The sequence below is a fragment of the Aulonocara stuartgranti genome (assembly GCF_965226115.1).
Source record: "Aulonocara stuartgranti genome assembly, chromosome: 17".
Taxonomy (NCBI): Eukaryota; Metazoa; Chordata; class Actinopteri; order Cichliformes; family Cichlidae; genus Aulonocara; species Aulonocara stuartgranti.
The window spans coordinates 34,771,439-34,784,438 of NC_138953.1; the positions used below are offsets into that span (position 1 = coordinate 34,771,439).

At 41.7% G+C, this 13,000-nt stretch overlaps 1 protein-coding gene across 3 annotated transcripts in view; it reads right to left on the reverse strand.

Annotated features, from left to right (window-relative positions):
• ahcyl2b (adenosylhomocysteinase like 2b) overlaps positions 1–13,000 on the reverse strand; it is a gene marked incomplete at its 3' end in the record, with an annotated part of 55,104 nt that overhangs the window by 18,211 nt on the left and 23,893 nt on the right. The window contains exon 1 of one of the 3 annotated variants that reach the window (XM_082511962.1): positions 1,166–1,344. The exons of the other annotated variants lie outside the window; for them this stretch is intronic. Coding sequence (XP_082368088.1) covers positions 1,166–1,216 — 51 coding nt within the window. The 5' untranslated portion in view covers positions 1,217–1,344. Of the gene's footprint in view, positions 1–1,165; positions 1,345–13,000 lie in introns of those variants that run through there. 3 annotated transcript variants of the gene reach the window in all.

Here is a 13,000-nt window from a genome sequence, read left to right on the forward strand (position 1 = left end):
AGATAAGAGAAGATCAATAAAATAGATAAATAAGACAGGCAATAAACAGAGAGAGAACAAGTTCACTATAGTCTCTGAGGAGGGAGACTGCCTTTGAGTTCACTCTGACTCTGAAAGATAAAAGAGACAATGAGGCTATTATCAAGCAGTGACAAGGCCACGCGAGGTGCACCAGTTCATTCTGGTTCTGTGAAAATGAGCGGGATGTGTTTGGCTATTTGCCGCTTTCAGGACACTAAACTGACCATGAGCCTATCTTTCAGTGTTGCATCAAAGCCAATGACTTGGTGCATCATAATTCATCCAGTGATAATATTACAGCACATGAATGGCTGACTTATTCCTACAATAAAGCCACACGACAAGAACAAAAACTGCCAGTGTGTGTGTGTATATGCATTAAAACCTCTTTTTATTAGTCAGGTTGCTTTTATTAAATGAGCAATAATGGTGTCCATAAATTCATAGAAAGAAAGGCTTTTACATTGCCACATGGATGTCTAATGGATGTTGCACAAGGCAAAAAAAAAAAAAAAAAAAGCAGCTGAAAGAGCATCAGTTCTTTGAGCATGTACTCATTTTTAAATAATTTTCATCCTCACAAAAAGATGTCCTTGAAAATTTTCAGGTTCTTGAGTGTGTGTGTGTGTGTGTGTGTGTGTGTGTGTGTGTGTGTGCGCATGTACGAGTAAAATACCAGGAGGCTTTGTATGTATTGACTTATTTATTCTCATAATGTGTGGAGACATTCGGTAAATTTCATGAGCGAGAGCTGCTGTTCACTCAAAAGTCACCTCTACGATCTGAAATCATCAGCAATATACACATTTCCCCCATTTTTTGCTTTGTGATCTCTGAGGCATTTCTTAAGTAGAGCCCAAACCCTGGTGATTCAGCCTGGAAAATGTGCACCTTAATAAACAGGCATGGAAAGGAAAGCAATGCAGCATTAAAGCTCTCAGAAAGCCAAACTGCACATGCAGCTGGGCAAGTTAAATAGTTAAAACTCATCACAAATTATCTGGTTAGGATGCTAGCTGATTAGCTGAGCATTTCTCCTTCCATTTCAATTCCACCCAAGCACCGATACTCTCAATATCATTTTAATCTCAATAAATAACACGTCATAAATCAGACTAATCCACTTCTCATCCATTCTCCTTACCTTTTTCACACAGCGCTCACTGCTCTCCCCACTCTTTTCCTTCTTCAACATTGCCACGTGTGTGTGTGTGTGTGGGACGAACTGCCAAGTACAGTGCGTGTTTGATTCAGGGCCTTGTGCATTGACGGGACATCATCTTTCAATGATCATTTCAGTGGCTGCACCTCTTGCCCTCTGCCTCTTTTTAGCCTTTCCTTTTCTGTAAACCAGCCCAAACTGCTCCGCCCATGTGCCAACAACACAATGCAATGAATTGTTTTCCCTTCCTTTCATTTTTTCCCCTTCCCTCTCTCCTACCTCAGTATTCTTGTTTAATTGTCAATTGTTCAAGCGCAGGCTGAATCGCTGCCATCAAAACTAAGCTTTGCCCTTGCTGACCCAAGACATGTAGCCAACAAACTAAGAGCATTAAGAAAGGAAGCAGTGATAGAAAAGGACTGGAATGAGCCATCTATACATCCTTATAAACTCTCTTAATGAATGGAAATGCTCATTAGCATACAGAAGAAGAGGTTAGGTTAAAAACTACAGTGATTACAGTTAATCTTGAAAGGAAGTAATTTCGATTGATCCTTTGAGCTCCACTCTTATCAGCACTGTGATTAAAAATGGCCATCATACAAGAAGATAAATAAATAAAAATATGAGGATTAAACTGTTGTTCTTTGGAACATAGAAGATTCCAAAACAACACAAGCAGAACAAGTCAGAACTGCTGCTTTATGTTATTTACAAGGGCAGCCATTGGTGCAAACATCGCTGACCTCATGCAACCTGTAATGGGTATGCTGGTCTCGAAAGTTTATTGGATGGGAGATTAAATGAGGGGCTTTAAGAGCTCAGAGTTGCACTGAAGGATTGCAGGTCATTTTAGGAGCTGGGGATAGAGGGCTTATTGGATGTTTTTTGGGACAAGATTACCACAGGGCACAAAGGAAACAGGGGCTACTGCCAGAGAGAATGGCACAGTGGTTCACTTATTCCTGTGTAAAATGAGAACAAGCAAACAGCATGAGAAGAACAACCCAAACGTAACCCATTCAGTTCTGATTTCTATTCCCTAGCTAATCTTTGAAAAGCACAGAATTAACAGGGTTTTTATTACTAAGGTATGGGGTAAGCATTGTCTAAAAGCTATTAAAACTCCTTTCCATTAAACGCATACTATATGAATGTGAATCAGTGAAATCTGTCACTTTTCCATCGCTGGCACACCTGCAATCTTATCAGTGTGAATCCAGTAATATTTATGCACCACTTCTACCATAGCTCAAGTCTATTAATCCAGTGCATGCATTAACAGACAGCCATGCACAAATTACAAGTGTAAATAGTCAAGTTATAACATATGTCTCTGAGCTCGAGTCTCAATCAGAAATCAGCTCTCTCACTCAGACACTGGGTGCGAGGGGCAGGATCATAAAATTCAAAGTGGCTTATATGTGAATGACACAGCGCCATTTATAGACCAATTCTGCTTGCAGTGCTAAACACCTCATCTGTGAGAAAAGGTTTAAATCTGTATTTCAGCTTGTGGCAATAAAAGTCTGCAAATAAACTCAAAGTAATGAATGAGCTGGTGCTCATCCGCGTACAATAACCCGTCAGCCAAATTCTGGTTAGGTGTTCCTGCAGCTTACTGCTCACCACGAGTGGCAAGTCTGAATGAAGGGCTGTTGTTATGAGTGATCACATACTGGTTAGATTAGAGATGACTTTACAGTAACCTGACAGATTCTAAGATGGTCCTTCAATCTCAAATAATAAACTATTTTCAGTTTGACCATCTCTGATTTGCATAAACATTTTATGGTCCACAGCTTGAACAAGTGTAATGAAGAAAATAGCATTTTCTTCTTTTTTTGACTAAGAATTTCATGTAAAAATGTATTCAGCATGTTTTGTTTTGCATTATTGTGAAATTCAACTATATACTATTCAGAAATTGTCACCAATTGTGTTTTGACATCTTTTTAATGTTTAATTCTAATGAGTCTGCGGTCAAATACGGGGCTTTATAAGACTGCTTAAGTTTTTTTTTTTTTTTAGTCCTCAATACTGAGACGTTTTTTGATCCGTCTATCCCAATTTCACAGCTATTGATTCATTTTGATGGTAAGAAAGGGCACTGAAAATTTCAGGTTTGTATCTTTAGTTTTTGAGATATTCATGTTCAAACAAAAACAACAAGAAAATTGCTGCAAGTGGTTTGACAAAAGTATTTCGAAAAGTATTTGAAATAAAAAAATCATTATATAGAAGTCCAAAAATGGGAACATAATATTTTTAGGCAAAATTGGGGATGGTTGAGGTGAAGGCCCACAGTGATTTGAGATCAAAGAACCCAAAAGACACTTGTAGCTGAAGGCAGTGAAAACAGCGAATGGAGTCAGCAGCATGCTTCTCCTGTGCTCATATATTAGCCACTCAGGAATGGCTGTACAAGTCCCAACATATAAAAAGCTATTTTCAGAGGCAAACAGCTTTTGTGTGTCAATGTCATTCAATTTGTCAAATACCTGGAGAAGAAAGGCCACTGTGTAATTCAGTATCCTCTGATTATTTACAATATATATGTCTGTAATAGTCTCTCATATAATGATCCAAGACTGGGTAAAAATGGAGAAAAAAAATCTTGGTGATTTTCCCTCCTCACATCAGTCAATATTGATATATAATCACGATATATATATTTAAACCAAAATGAACTTCATGAGTTTGTCATAAGCTGAACATGATAAATGTACTGCAACACTGTAACTGTATTTTAAATAAATACTGTTGTAGTATATAGACAAACTCTTTCAAATTGTTGGCCACATGAAGTGCAGTACTGGGTAGTGAGGCTCATAAATGGGCCAGGTGTGCGCTTTGCACTCAGCTGCTTAAAATATGACATTTTGGACCATGTTTACCGACATCATGTCTTGTAATGTGTGTAAGCCGCCATTGTGGAAACATGTTTTCAACACAGTTTACAGTGTATACTGCTCTGCTTCTTTGTCAGACTTTAAATAGCCAAAATATCGCCACATTAATTCCTCAATAGTGTCCTAATCCTTTGAGTATCAGGTTGTATCCACTGCAGTGTCATATTTGGTAACAAAGTCGTTTGATTTTTCAATAACAGTCTTTGTTCTCATTTTCTCTTTTATCTCACTCGAATTCCTAATATACTGTAGTGTGTAGCAGCCCAAACGTTAGCACATGTGCTGACTATTCTTACTGTCATTGGCCTTCAGTGTTGTCAGTAAAAAAAAAAAAATGGATTTGGATAAGCTCCATGCAGTTTATATTGACCTTGTTTAGTAATGCCATCTTGGAAAGTTTTTGCACGATAATTATTTTTATCGTTTTATCACCTGGCTCTATAAGAATCACTCACTTTTTTTATACTAGGTTTCCTTTCAGACAGCACCGGCACTGCTGCAGAACTCCAGCATGTTTGCAGGTTGCGACACTGGAAGAGCCATAAACGTGGAGTTCGTGTTGTGATGTGGGTTGTATGCAGGTAATAAAAATATTTCAGACTAATCTGCCTTAAGCAACAATGTTCATCTCTTGGCTTTCCCCTCCATGACATTCCTAATCTTCCACTTTCTATCCAGCTTTCACACCCCGCAGGAACTCTTTTACATAACAGATTGATTGGGTAGCTAATGATTTATGAATAATACATGTTCAATATTCAGCACTTGCCCACATGGGACACAATCGTGTATCCGGCAGTGACCATGAGCCACCAATACAACCACAGAAGAAAGGGGATGAGGAGCACTTGGTATGCACTTGTTTTCTAGCAGTCGCTTATATAGACGCATGTGCACAATGAGGAAAAGAGATGAAAAGAGCTCTATTTAAAGCCATGTGCTCCTTTGTTACAAGTGTCTTTGAATGGGCTATTCCAATTCAGTATAAGATGCTATTGAGCTCTTATGCTGAATTGGACAGACACAGATGCAGCATCGTTTTATATGTTTGTGCTCGCTGGAGGACAAATATAATCTTTCCAGTCGTGGGGTTGGGGTGGAGGCCTAAGCTTAACTCCTAATAATCTATAACCCCTTAACTCTAAATGGAAGCCCTAAAGTGCTGCGAAGCATCCATGCTGGAATACATCTGACATCTAACATCAGAGATCAAACACGCAGGCTTTATGCCCCATCTGTTTATGTAATTCATATGGCGATACCCACAATGAAACCATAAATATCACAACATCTAAATCCTGGCTCCTGGCACATTCAGCTGGGCTCTGCAGCCCTCTGGAAATGACAGATTTGTTTTAAATTTGTGGTAAGACGACATGTTTTAGAACTGGGTGGGGGGAATCTCCCGTTGAACACAGTCAACAAGCTAGCTGAGTGCCAAGGGAACTGTGGTACAGCGCAAAGAACATCTAGGCTGGCGTTGTGAAAAAACAGAGACCCCTCTGGGAGAGAGAAAATGAAAACAGACACAGATGCAGCATCAGATCTGACGAGATATGGTACTGTTTTGATTTCCCCACAAACACCGTGGATTCATCTCATCCTGCTAGACTATCAACAGAAATTTGAAGTGACAAGTGACTTAACAAACATGCTCTGTTATTAATCACAGAGGTGAAGATAGCAATATTTAGCACTTATGAATACACTGTAAAAAAAACAAAACAAAAAAACATGTTTGTCATGTTTTTGTATACAAATACACTTTGAAGATATACAACATATCAATACAACAGTGCACTTGCCTTATACCTGCTTTGGCTTGTGAATGTCAATAAGAGGATTTACAGCTCTTTAAGGTACAGCTATACGCTGACATCTTTACCTTCTTTCTGCTGCTCACTTTAGGGGTCACTACAGGTAATCATCTGCCTCCATTTCAACCTATCCCTAGCATCCTCTTGTCACGCCAACCCCCTTCACCTTCCCTCCTACCTCATAGCTTCATCTTTTCCACCCAGATGTCTGCTATCTGCTCTGCACATTTCCAAACTCAGCTTTGCCTCTATTTGCGTCTAAACCGCTCAACCTGAGCTTTCCCTCTGATGTACTCATTTCTAATCCTTTCCATCCTAGTCATTCTGAACAAAACCTTGGGAGGATACCCTGCCACATCCATCATATCCATACATCATAAACCACCATCATAGCAGGTCTCACTGCCATCTCTTAAACATGCCCTTTAACCTTGGTACCATTTGTTACGATTAACGCCAACGCTCTTCTCCAACCCCTCCACCTGCCTGCACTCTCTTCTTCACCTCTCTTGTGCTCATCTGTAGCTTTGGATGGTTGACCAGCCAAAGTCATCCACCGTCAATCCTCTTTTCTCCAGAGCATATCTCCACCTGTTCCCTCCTCTACAGATAACAGTATGGTAAATGGTAAATGGCCTGTATTTATATAGCGCTTTACTAGTCCCTAAGGACCCCAAAGCGCTTTACATATCCAGTCATCCACCCATTCACACACTGGTGATGGCAAGCTACATTGTAGCCACAGCCACCCTGGGGCGCACTGACAGAGGCGAGGCTGCCGGACACTGGCGCCACCGGGCCCTCTGACCACCACCAGTAGGCAACGGGTGAAGTGTCTTGCCCAAGGACACAACGACCGAGACTGTCCAAGCCGGGGCTCGAACCGGCAACCTTCCGATTACAAGACGAACTCCCAACTCTTGAGCCACGATCGCCCATAAGTATAGTCTGCAAAAATAACAGTCCATGGAAACTCCTGCCTGACATCACCTGTTAACCTGTGATGTTGCTATTTTTAATATTTTGCTTAAAGAGTTGAATGAAATGTTACTAAAGCACCTCAGGTAAAAAAAAAAATCATGCCTTTATAAAAAGGGAGAAACAGGAAGAAGTTACTCCTTATTATAATTCATTTGGACAAGGTTTTATCTTTAAAAGAACATATAATATTCACTTCACACACCATATTGTTATTCTCTGATTCTAGTAGAATAACGTGGCATGATTCACAGTTAAAAATGATCATCATTTATCTTTTGGGGCCTTGAAGAATTTTTTTAGTTCACCCGCTCTCAAAAAAACAAAAAACATTTATGCCCTATCCTACTCTCTTCCTCTCTAAGACCACACTCACTTTTAAGCAAGCTTTCTTCTGACTAGCACAGAAGGTCAGAACAGCTGGTGGTTTTTTGTTTGAGGGAAAGAAAATACACCCATGCTCACTGAAGTCTTGAGTACAGCAGGCTTTTCAGCTCCAGCAGCAGGAGGAAAAAAATGCCTCCCTCTTTTAACCAGTTTGGTTGTTTTTTGGTATGAAAGCTGCAAAAGATGAGACACCAGCTAACTACCTTAAAAAAAAATGGCACCCTGCAATCTTGAATAAAAAACACATAAATAAGCCAATAAAGAGACCAAGCACAAACCAAAGCTAAAAGCTTGGCTCTAACTGCTAAGTGGCTTGTAATGACGTTGGTCACTTAATATTTTTGTAATACATTTCTGCTCAGAACAAAGCACAGAGCAAGTGCAAAATGCCAAGCTCTGCACTCTGCCTTTGGCATCACTCCACCAAGGAAAACATTTCATCTTCTAAAATTAATGTTTACCCCATACTCGCGCAACACCTCCCACAGGACGCCCCTGTGTCTGGCCCATTGCTACGGGCCATTCAATCCCTATACAACCGTTGCAAGAGCTTGGTTCGCATTGCCGGCAATAAGTCGGACTCGTTCCCGGTGGGTGATGGGCTCCGCCAGGGCTGCCCTTTGTCTCCGGTTCTGTTCATAATTTTTATGGACAGGATTTCTAGGCGCAGCCAAGTGGCGGAGGGCTTTCGCTTTGGTGGCCTCAGAATCTCATCTCTGATTTTTGCGGATGATGTGGTTCTGTTGGCTTCATCGGGTGAGGGCCTCCAGCTCGCACTGGAGCGGTTCGCAGCCGAGTGTAACGCAGCGGGAATGAGGATCAGCACCTCCAAATCTGAGGCCATGGTTCTCAGCCGGAAAAGGGTGGAGTGCCCACTCCGGGTCGGGGATGAGTTCCTGCCCCAAGTGGAGGAGTTCAAGTATCTCGGGGTCTTGTTCGCGAGTGATGGGAGAAGGGAGCTGGAGATCGACAGACGGATTGGGGCTGCGGCTGCAGTAATGCGGACGCTGCACCGGTCAGTCGTGGTGAAGAGGGAGCTGAGTGTAAAAGCGAAGCTCTCAATTTACCGGTCGATCTACGTCCCTACCCTCACCTATGGCCACGAGCTGTGGGTAGTGACCGAAAGAACGAGATCGCGGATACAAGCGGCGGAAATGAGCTTCCTCCGAAGGGTGGCTGGCCTCTCCCTTAGAGATAGGGTGAGAAGTTCGGCCATCCGGGAGGGGCTTAGAGTAGAGCAGCTGCTGCTCCACATCGAAAGGAGCCAGCTGAGGTGGTTCGGGCATCTGGCAAGGATGCCCCCTGGGCGCCTCCTGGGCGAGGTGTTCCAGGCATGTCCCACCGGGAGGAGGCCCCGGGGCAGACCCAGGACACGCTGGAGAGATTATATCTCTCGGCTGGCCTGGGAACGCCTTGGTATTCCCCCGGACAAGCTGGAGGAGGTGGCTGGGGAGAGGGAGGTCTGGACCTCTTTGCTTAGGCTGCTACCCCCGCGACCCGATCTCGGATAAGCGGATGAAGATGGATGGATGGATGGAAAATTAATGTTTAGCCATTTCTGAGTATTTCAAGGAATTCTAGACGAAAGCTTTAAAGATTAATTTGATGTTTAGTCACACATCATAACACGTATGCCTCGAACAAGGACTTTAAACCAGCAGTGAGGTGACGGGACAATGACCGTGCAGACTTTAAGCCTGGTGTCTTCAGTGCTGGCCTTTGCCACTGATTGACAAGCCAACAGGAAGGGAGGGAGGGCTTATTCGGCATCCCCACAACACCTGATAACTGTGGGGAGCCAAAGAGTCCTGCCCAATATGCCTTTCTGTGTGCGTGTGTGGGAGTACAAAATGTTCCCTTTGGCTGAAAGAACCTGAGGTACTTCAGGTTCATCAGGAATTTTCCCAGCTTTGAAATGCCTTTTCAGGGCAACACAAAAATCAGATGTGATGGTTTAACATTCTAAAAGGCAGTAAGTCTTTGTTGACCATTTCATAAACCAAAATATCTTTATGCTTCATAAATGAAACCCAGATTAACAAAATTGGTTTCAAAATACTGATGGCCCTCAGCGCTATCCCTCAGCCTTTTAGGAGAAGCACCTATGTCAATTAGATTAGAAAATCCTAGGTCATATCTTTCTCAAGTTACCACATTCACATGATTTTCAGAAAACATGACATTGATGTCACTGAGATTCAAACTTTAGTATCAATATGGAAAATCAATATGGAATAAAAAATTAAGTACTTCGATGCTGCTGATTTTTCTGTCTCAGGATGAAAACTTTGTAGGGTCATAAAAAATAAATCAATAAAATGTATTCTTTGTCTGAAAAATCCTGCATGAAGGGTAAAATTCTAGTGGTAATTAATCAAATTCAACTGAGACTTCAGACAGAGACTGTTGTGTGCACTCAGGTGAAATGGACACGTTTTAAGATAAACTTCAGGGCAAATTATTGAAGTGACTACCAATGACAGTGCAAGATACTAATGATTGACATTTTACAGTCGGGCAACTGAAGCCCTGAATGTCCACTAGCAACAAAACATCTTCAAAAAGTGATTAAAATGCAAACAATTACTTTGCTAATCAATTCTTTTACATATTCAACTTGCAGTTTGGGTGGCTGTTCGAGCAAAAACGTGCAGTTTTAAAACATCGCTCTGTAGGAAATACTGAGAGGGTTGTAGGGGGGGTTGTAGTTTTTCCAACAAGGAAAAATATTTCACAAATAAAGGCTGTGTGTGTACTCAGCTGTGACTGTAGGGACACAAGCTGGCATGCTATGCTACACAATGCAAAACATACAGTGATGTCTTCACAGCTGTGTTTCTGAAGGCTCTGCATGCAAATTTCTTCTAAAAACATTCGAGTTCCCGTAAATCAGATGTTTGGCTAGAAACGAGAGCAAAGCAAGCAGCTCTTTCGATGAGCCGTGTGTATGGTTTGGCAGCTTGAGTTTTGTTTTAATTTTTTTGTTTTTTCAAAGGTGGCTTCACACCAGAAGAGATCAAATCTGTGTTTTTCCGAACCATTGATCTCGGTCACACGACGGGGTAATGGGCTGGAGCGGTGACCCCTGCAGCAACGACCGCACTGAACCTACTGAGTTGAACTGTGGACTTTCATTAGAAAGTAACCATCTCACGTTCAATTGCTAACTTGCTTGGAAGGGATTCAAACCTTATGGCACCTCTATTACACGGCCCACAAGATTGCCTCATTGGCACACACATGAGATAAAATTGTCAGCCTATCCAGATCTCATCAGCATACGGTGGTGGATGTTCATTTCCCATTCGACCTGCTTAACTGACGTGAATAATAAACAGATACGGAGCCTCTCGTCTCACGGTGTGAGGCTTCTACACAGATTGGCATGTGTTCCAAAATGAGTAATCGTAAGTGAAAGACAGAAGGAGACAGACAGAGAGGAGCATGCTAACAAACACTGATGAGAAGGTAATGTACTAGAAAGAAAATTGAAATTTAATGATGATGACAGGGAAAATTGGCCAGCTCACGTTGGCTCCATTTGCCAGGATCGGTGCTGCAAAAGTTCTTTTTATTGTGCCTTTTTTTTTTCTTTCTTACAGTGGCACAATTTGCAATCACCTTGAGCTGGTCTGTTTTTTACACTTATTTATTTTTTGCTTTGCATCTGTGTGGACACTTGTCAGTCCGTTCTCCAATCTGGTGTCAAATCTTGCCTTCGAACTGCACGTGTCATCATCTATAAAAGTTTTAGCCACATCAGGAACAGAAAGAGACAGGGGCTGAGTGAGGAAGAGGAGTGGGTATATAAAGGATTGAGGCAAAAGAAGACTTGAGCCCTGTCTCTCATAATTGAAGTCTTATTCACTCACTCCCACATAACCTGTCAATTTTTATCGCCTCACTGCAGCTGTTCAAACTGCCAACCATCTATAATTACCACTCTAAAAATACATGATGCTGACCAAATAATCACAAACCAGCTTAAAACCTTTGTCTGATGTTTCTGGGCCCCAAAGCACTTATGTAGATGATCATGGGCCATATCATTTAATGCTCCTCCACCTAAAACCAAAGAGCCATTGTTCTCATGGAGCAAACAGTGAATGTTTGTGTCAGAGATACTGAGACCCCATGTGTGGTCATCTGAATGACACTGTTGGATTGTGCGCATCCCCAAAATGGATAAAACTCACCCAACAGCTCCGATGAGTATTTAACAGTATAACAGTTATAATTTTATGCAGGTTTTCAAATACAGCTATACTGGTAAACAAGTAAAAACACCCAGTGTGCACATTGCAAGCTTTTTGGAAGGATGGATAACCCAAGCAAGTTTTAAGTATCCTGGGATCTTGTTAATGAGTGATGGGAAGGTGGAGCGACAGGTGGAAGTGTGTATTGCTGCAATATCAGCAGTAATGCGGGCACTGTACCAGATTGCTGTGGTGAACAGAGAGCTGATCTGGAGGTCAAAATTCTCCCTGAGGTCTGCACTCGCCCGGCTGAGAGGAGACAGCAGGATAGACGCAGGACTATATTGCTCATTTGGTCTGGGAGTGTCCCACAATCCCCTAGGATGAACCTGCTATACTGCTAGGAAAAAGGGTGCCTGGAAAACCCTCCTCAGCCTGCTACCAAAGCAAGCCAACTTTGGATGAGGGGAAGAAAATGGACATTTATTTAGAAACTTCCAGCAGGATCATGAGGAGACTTGTAGAGTTAATATGTTAGGGTGCCGTTATAATTATGGGGATCCACATTTGATAAATATTCAAGAGGTGAATTTAAGGGTTTCAAGTATGAACAGACTTTTAAGTACTTTTATTACACCATAAAAAGTCACACACAGACTGAGCCTCAGAATGAAGGGACAAGACTGAGGGACGTGTGTATATATTACAATTATAGCAACAGTAAAACAGTATAATTGCTAGACTGTTTTAGTATGGTTGATGGGTTCTCCTATGAACATTTACCAGCATATGCTATCGCCACCTGTTTGTTTATTTAGAGGCTCTAAAGCACCCTTCATCCTTCTTTTAGTACCCACAGCTTGCCAGCACAAGCAACCATAAGCCAGGACACACTTAGCTCCTCCACTGATATATTAGCAATCACTGATGATTGAAGTGACAGTGACTGACATATTACCTACCCCTAGTGTCTATGTAAAAGAAGGAAGGTAAACAGTTGAGGTAACCTAAGCTAGGCCTGTAGAAGCCTGATGCACAGTCCTTTGAGAGGAAACCCAAGAGGAGAAGAGGGAAGGAAGTATTCTCCATAAGGCCAGTAGGAAACTTGCTGTTTATACCTCCTTTGCTGCTGCTCTTCTCTGGGGGAAATCTCAATTGCTTCAAATGTATTTCTGTGCTGATATTTTTACAGAAGTCATATCCTGATATTATAGCAAGTTATATTTTACCACCATAAAACAGAAGAAAATGAACAGTTTGCTAATTATAGTTTTTGAGAGGTATATAAATAGCAGACTTGTCTTAGCCAAACACAAGTTTTAAGCAAAAACATAATAAAACAGCAGCCTGGGCAGGACGGAGGAAGGGAAACATGAGCACGAAGCATTACGTCAGTGACTTTAGGAATAAAATTCTTGCTTATGGTGTCTTTTAATGATGCAATCTACACAAGATCGCATGCTCATTTAAGCTCTTCCAGAGTATAAGCTAGTTAGGAAAGACACCCTTCCCCCTCACTGCAAATGT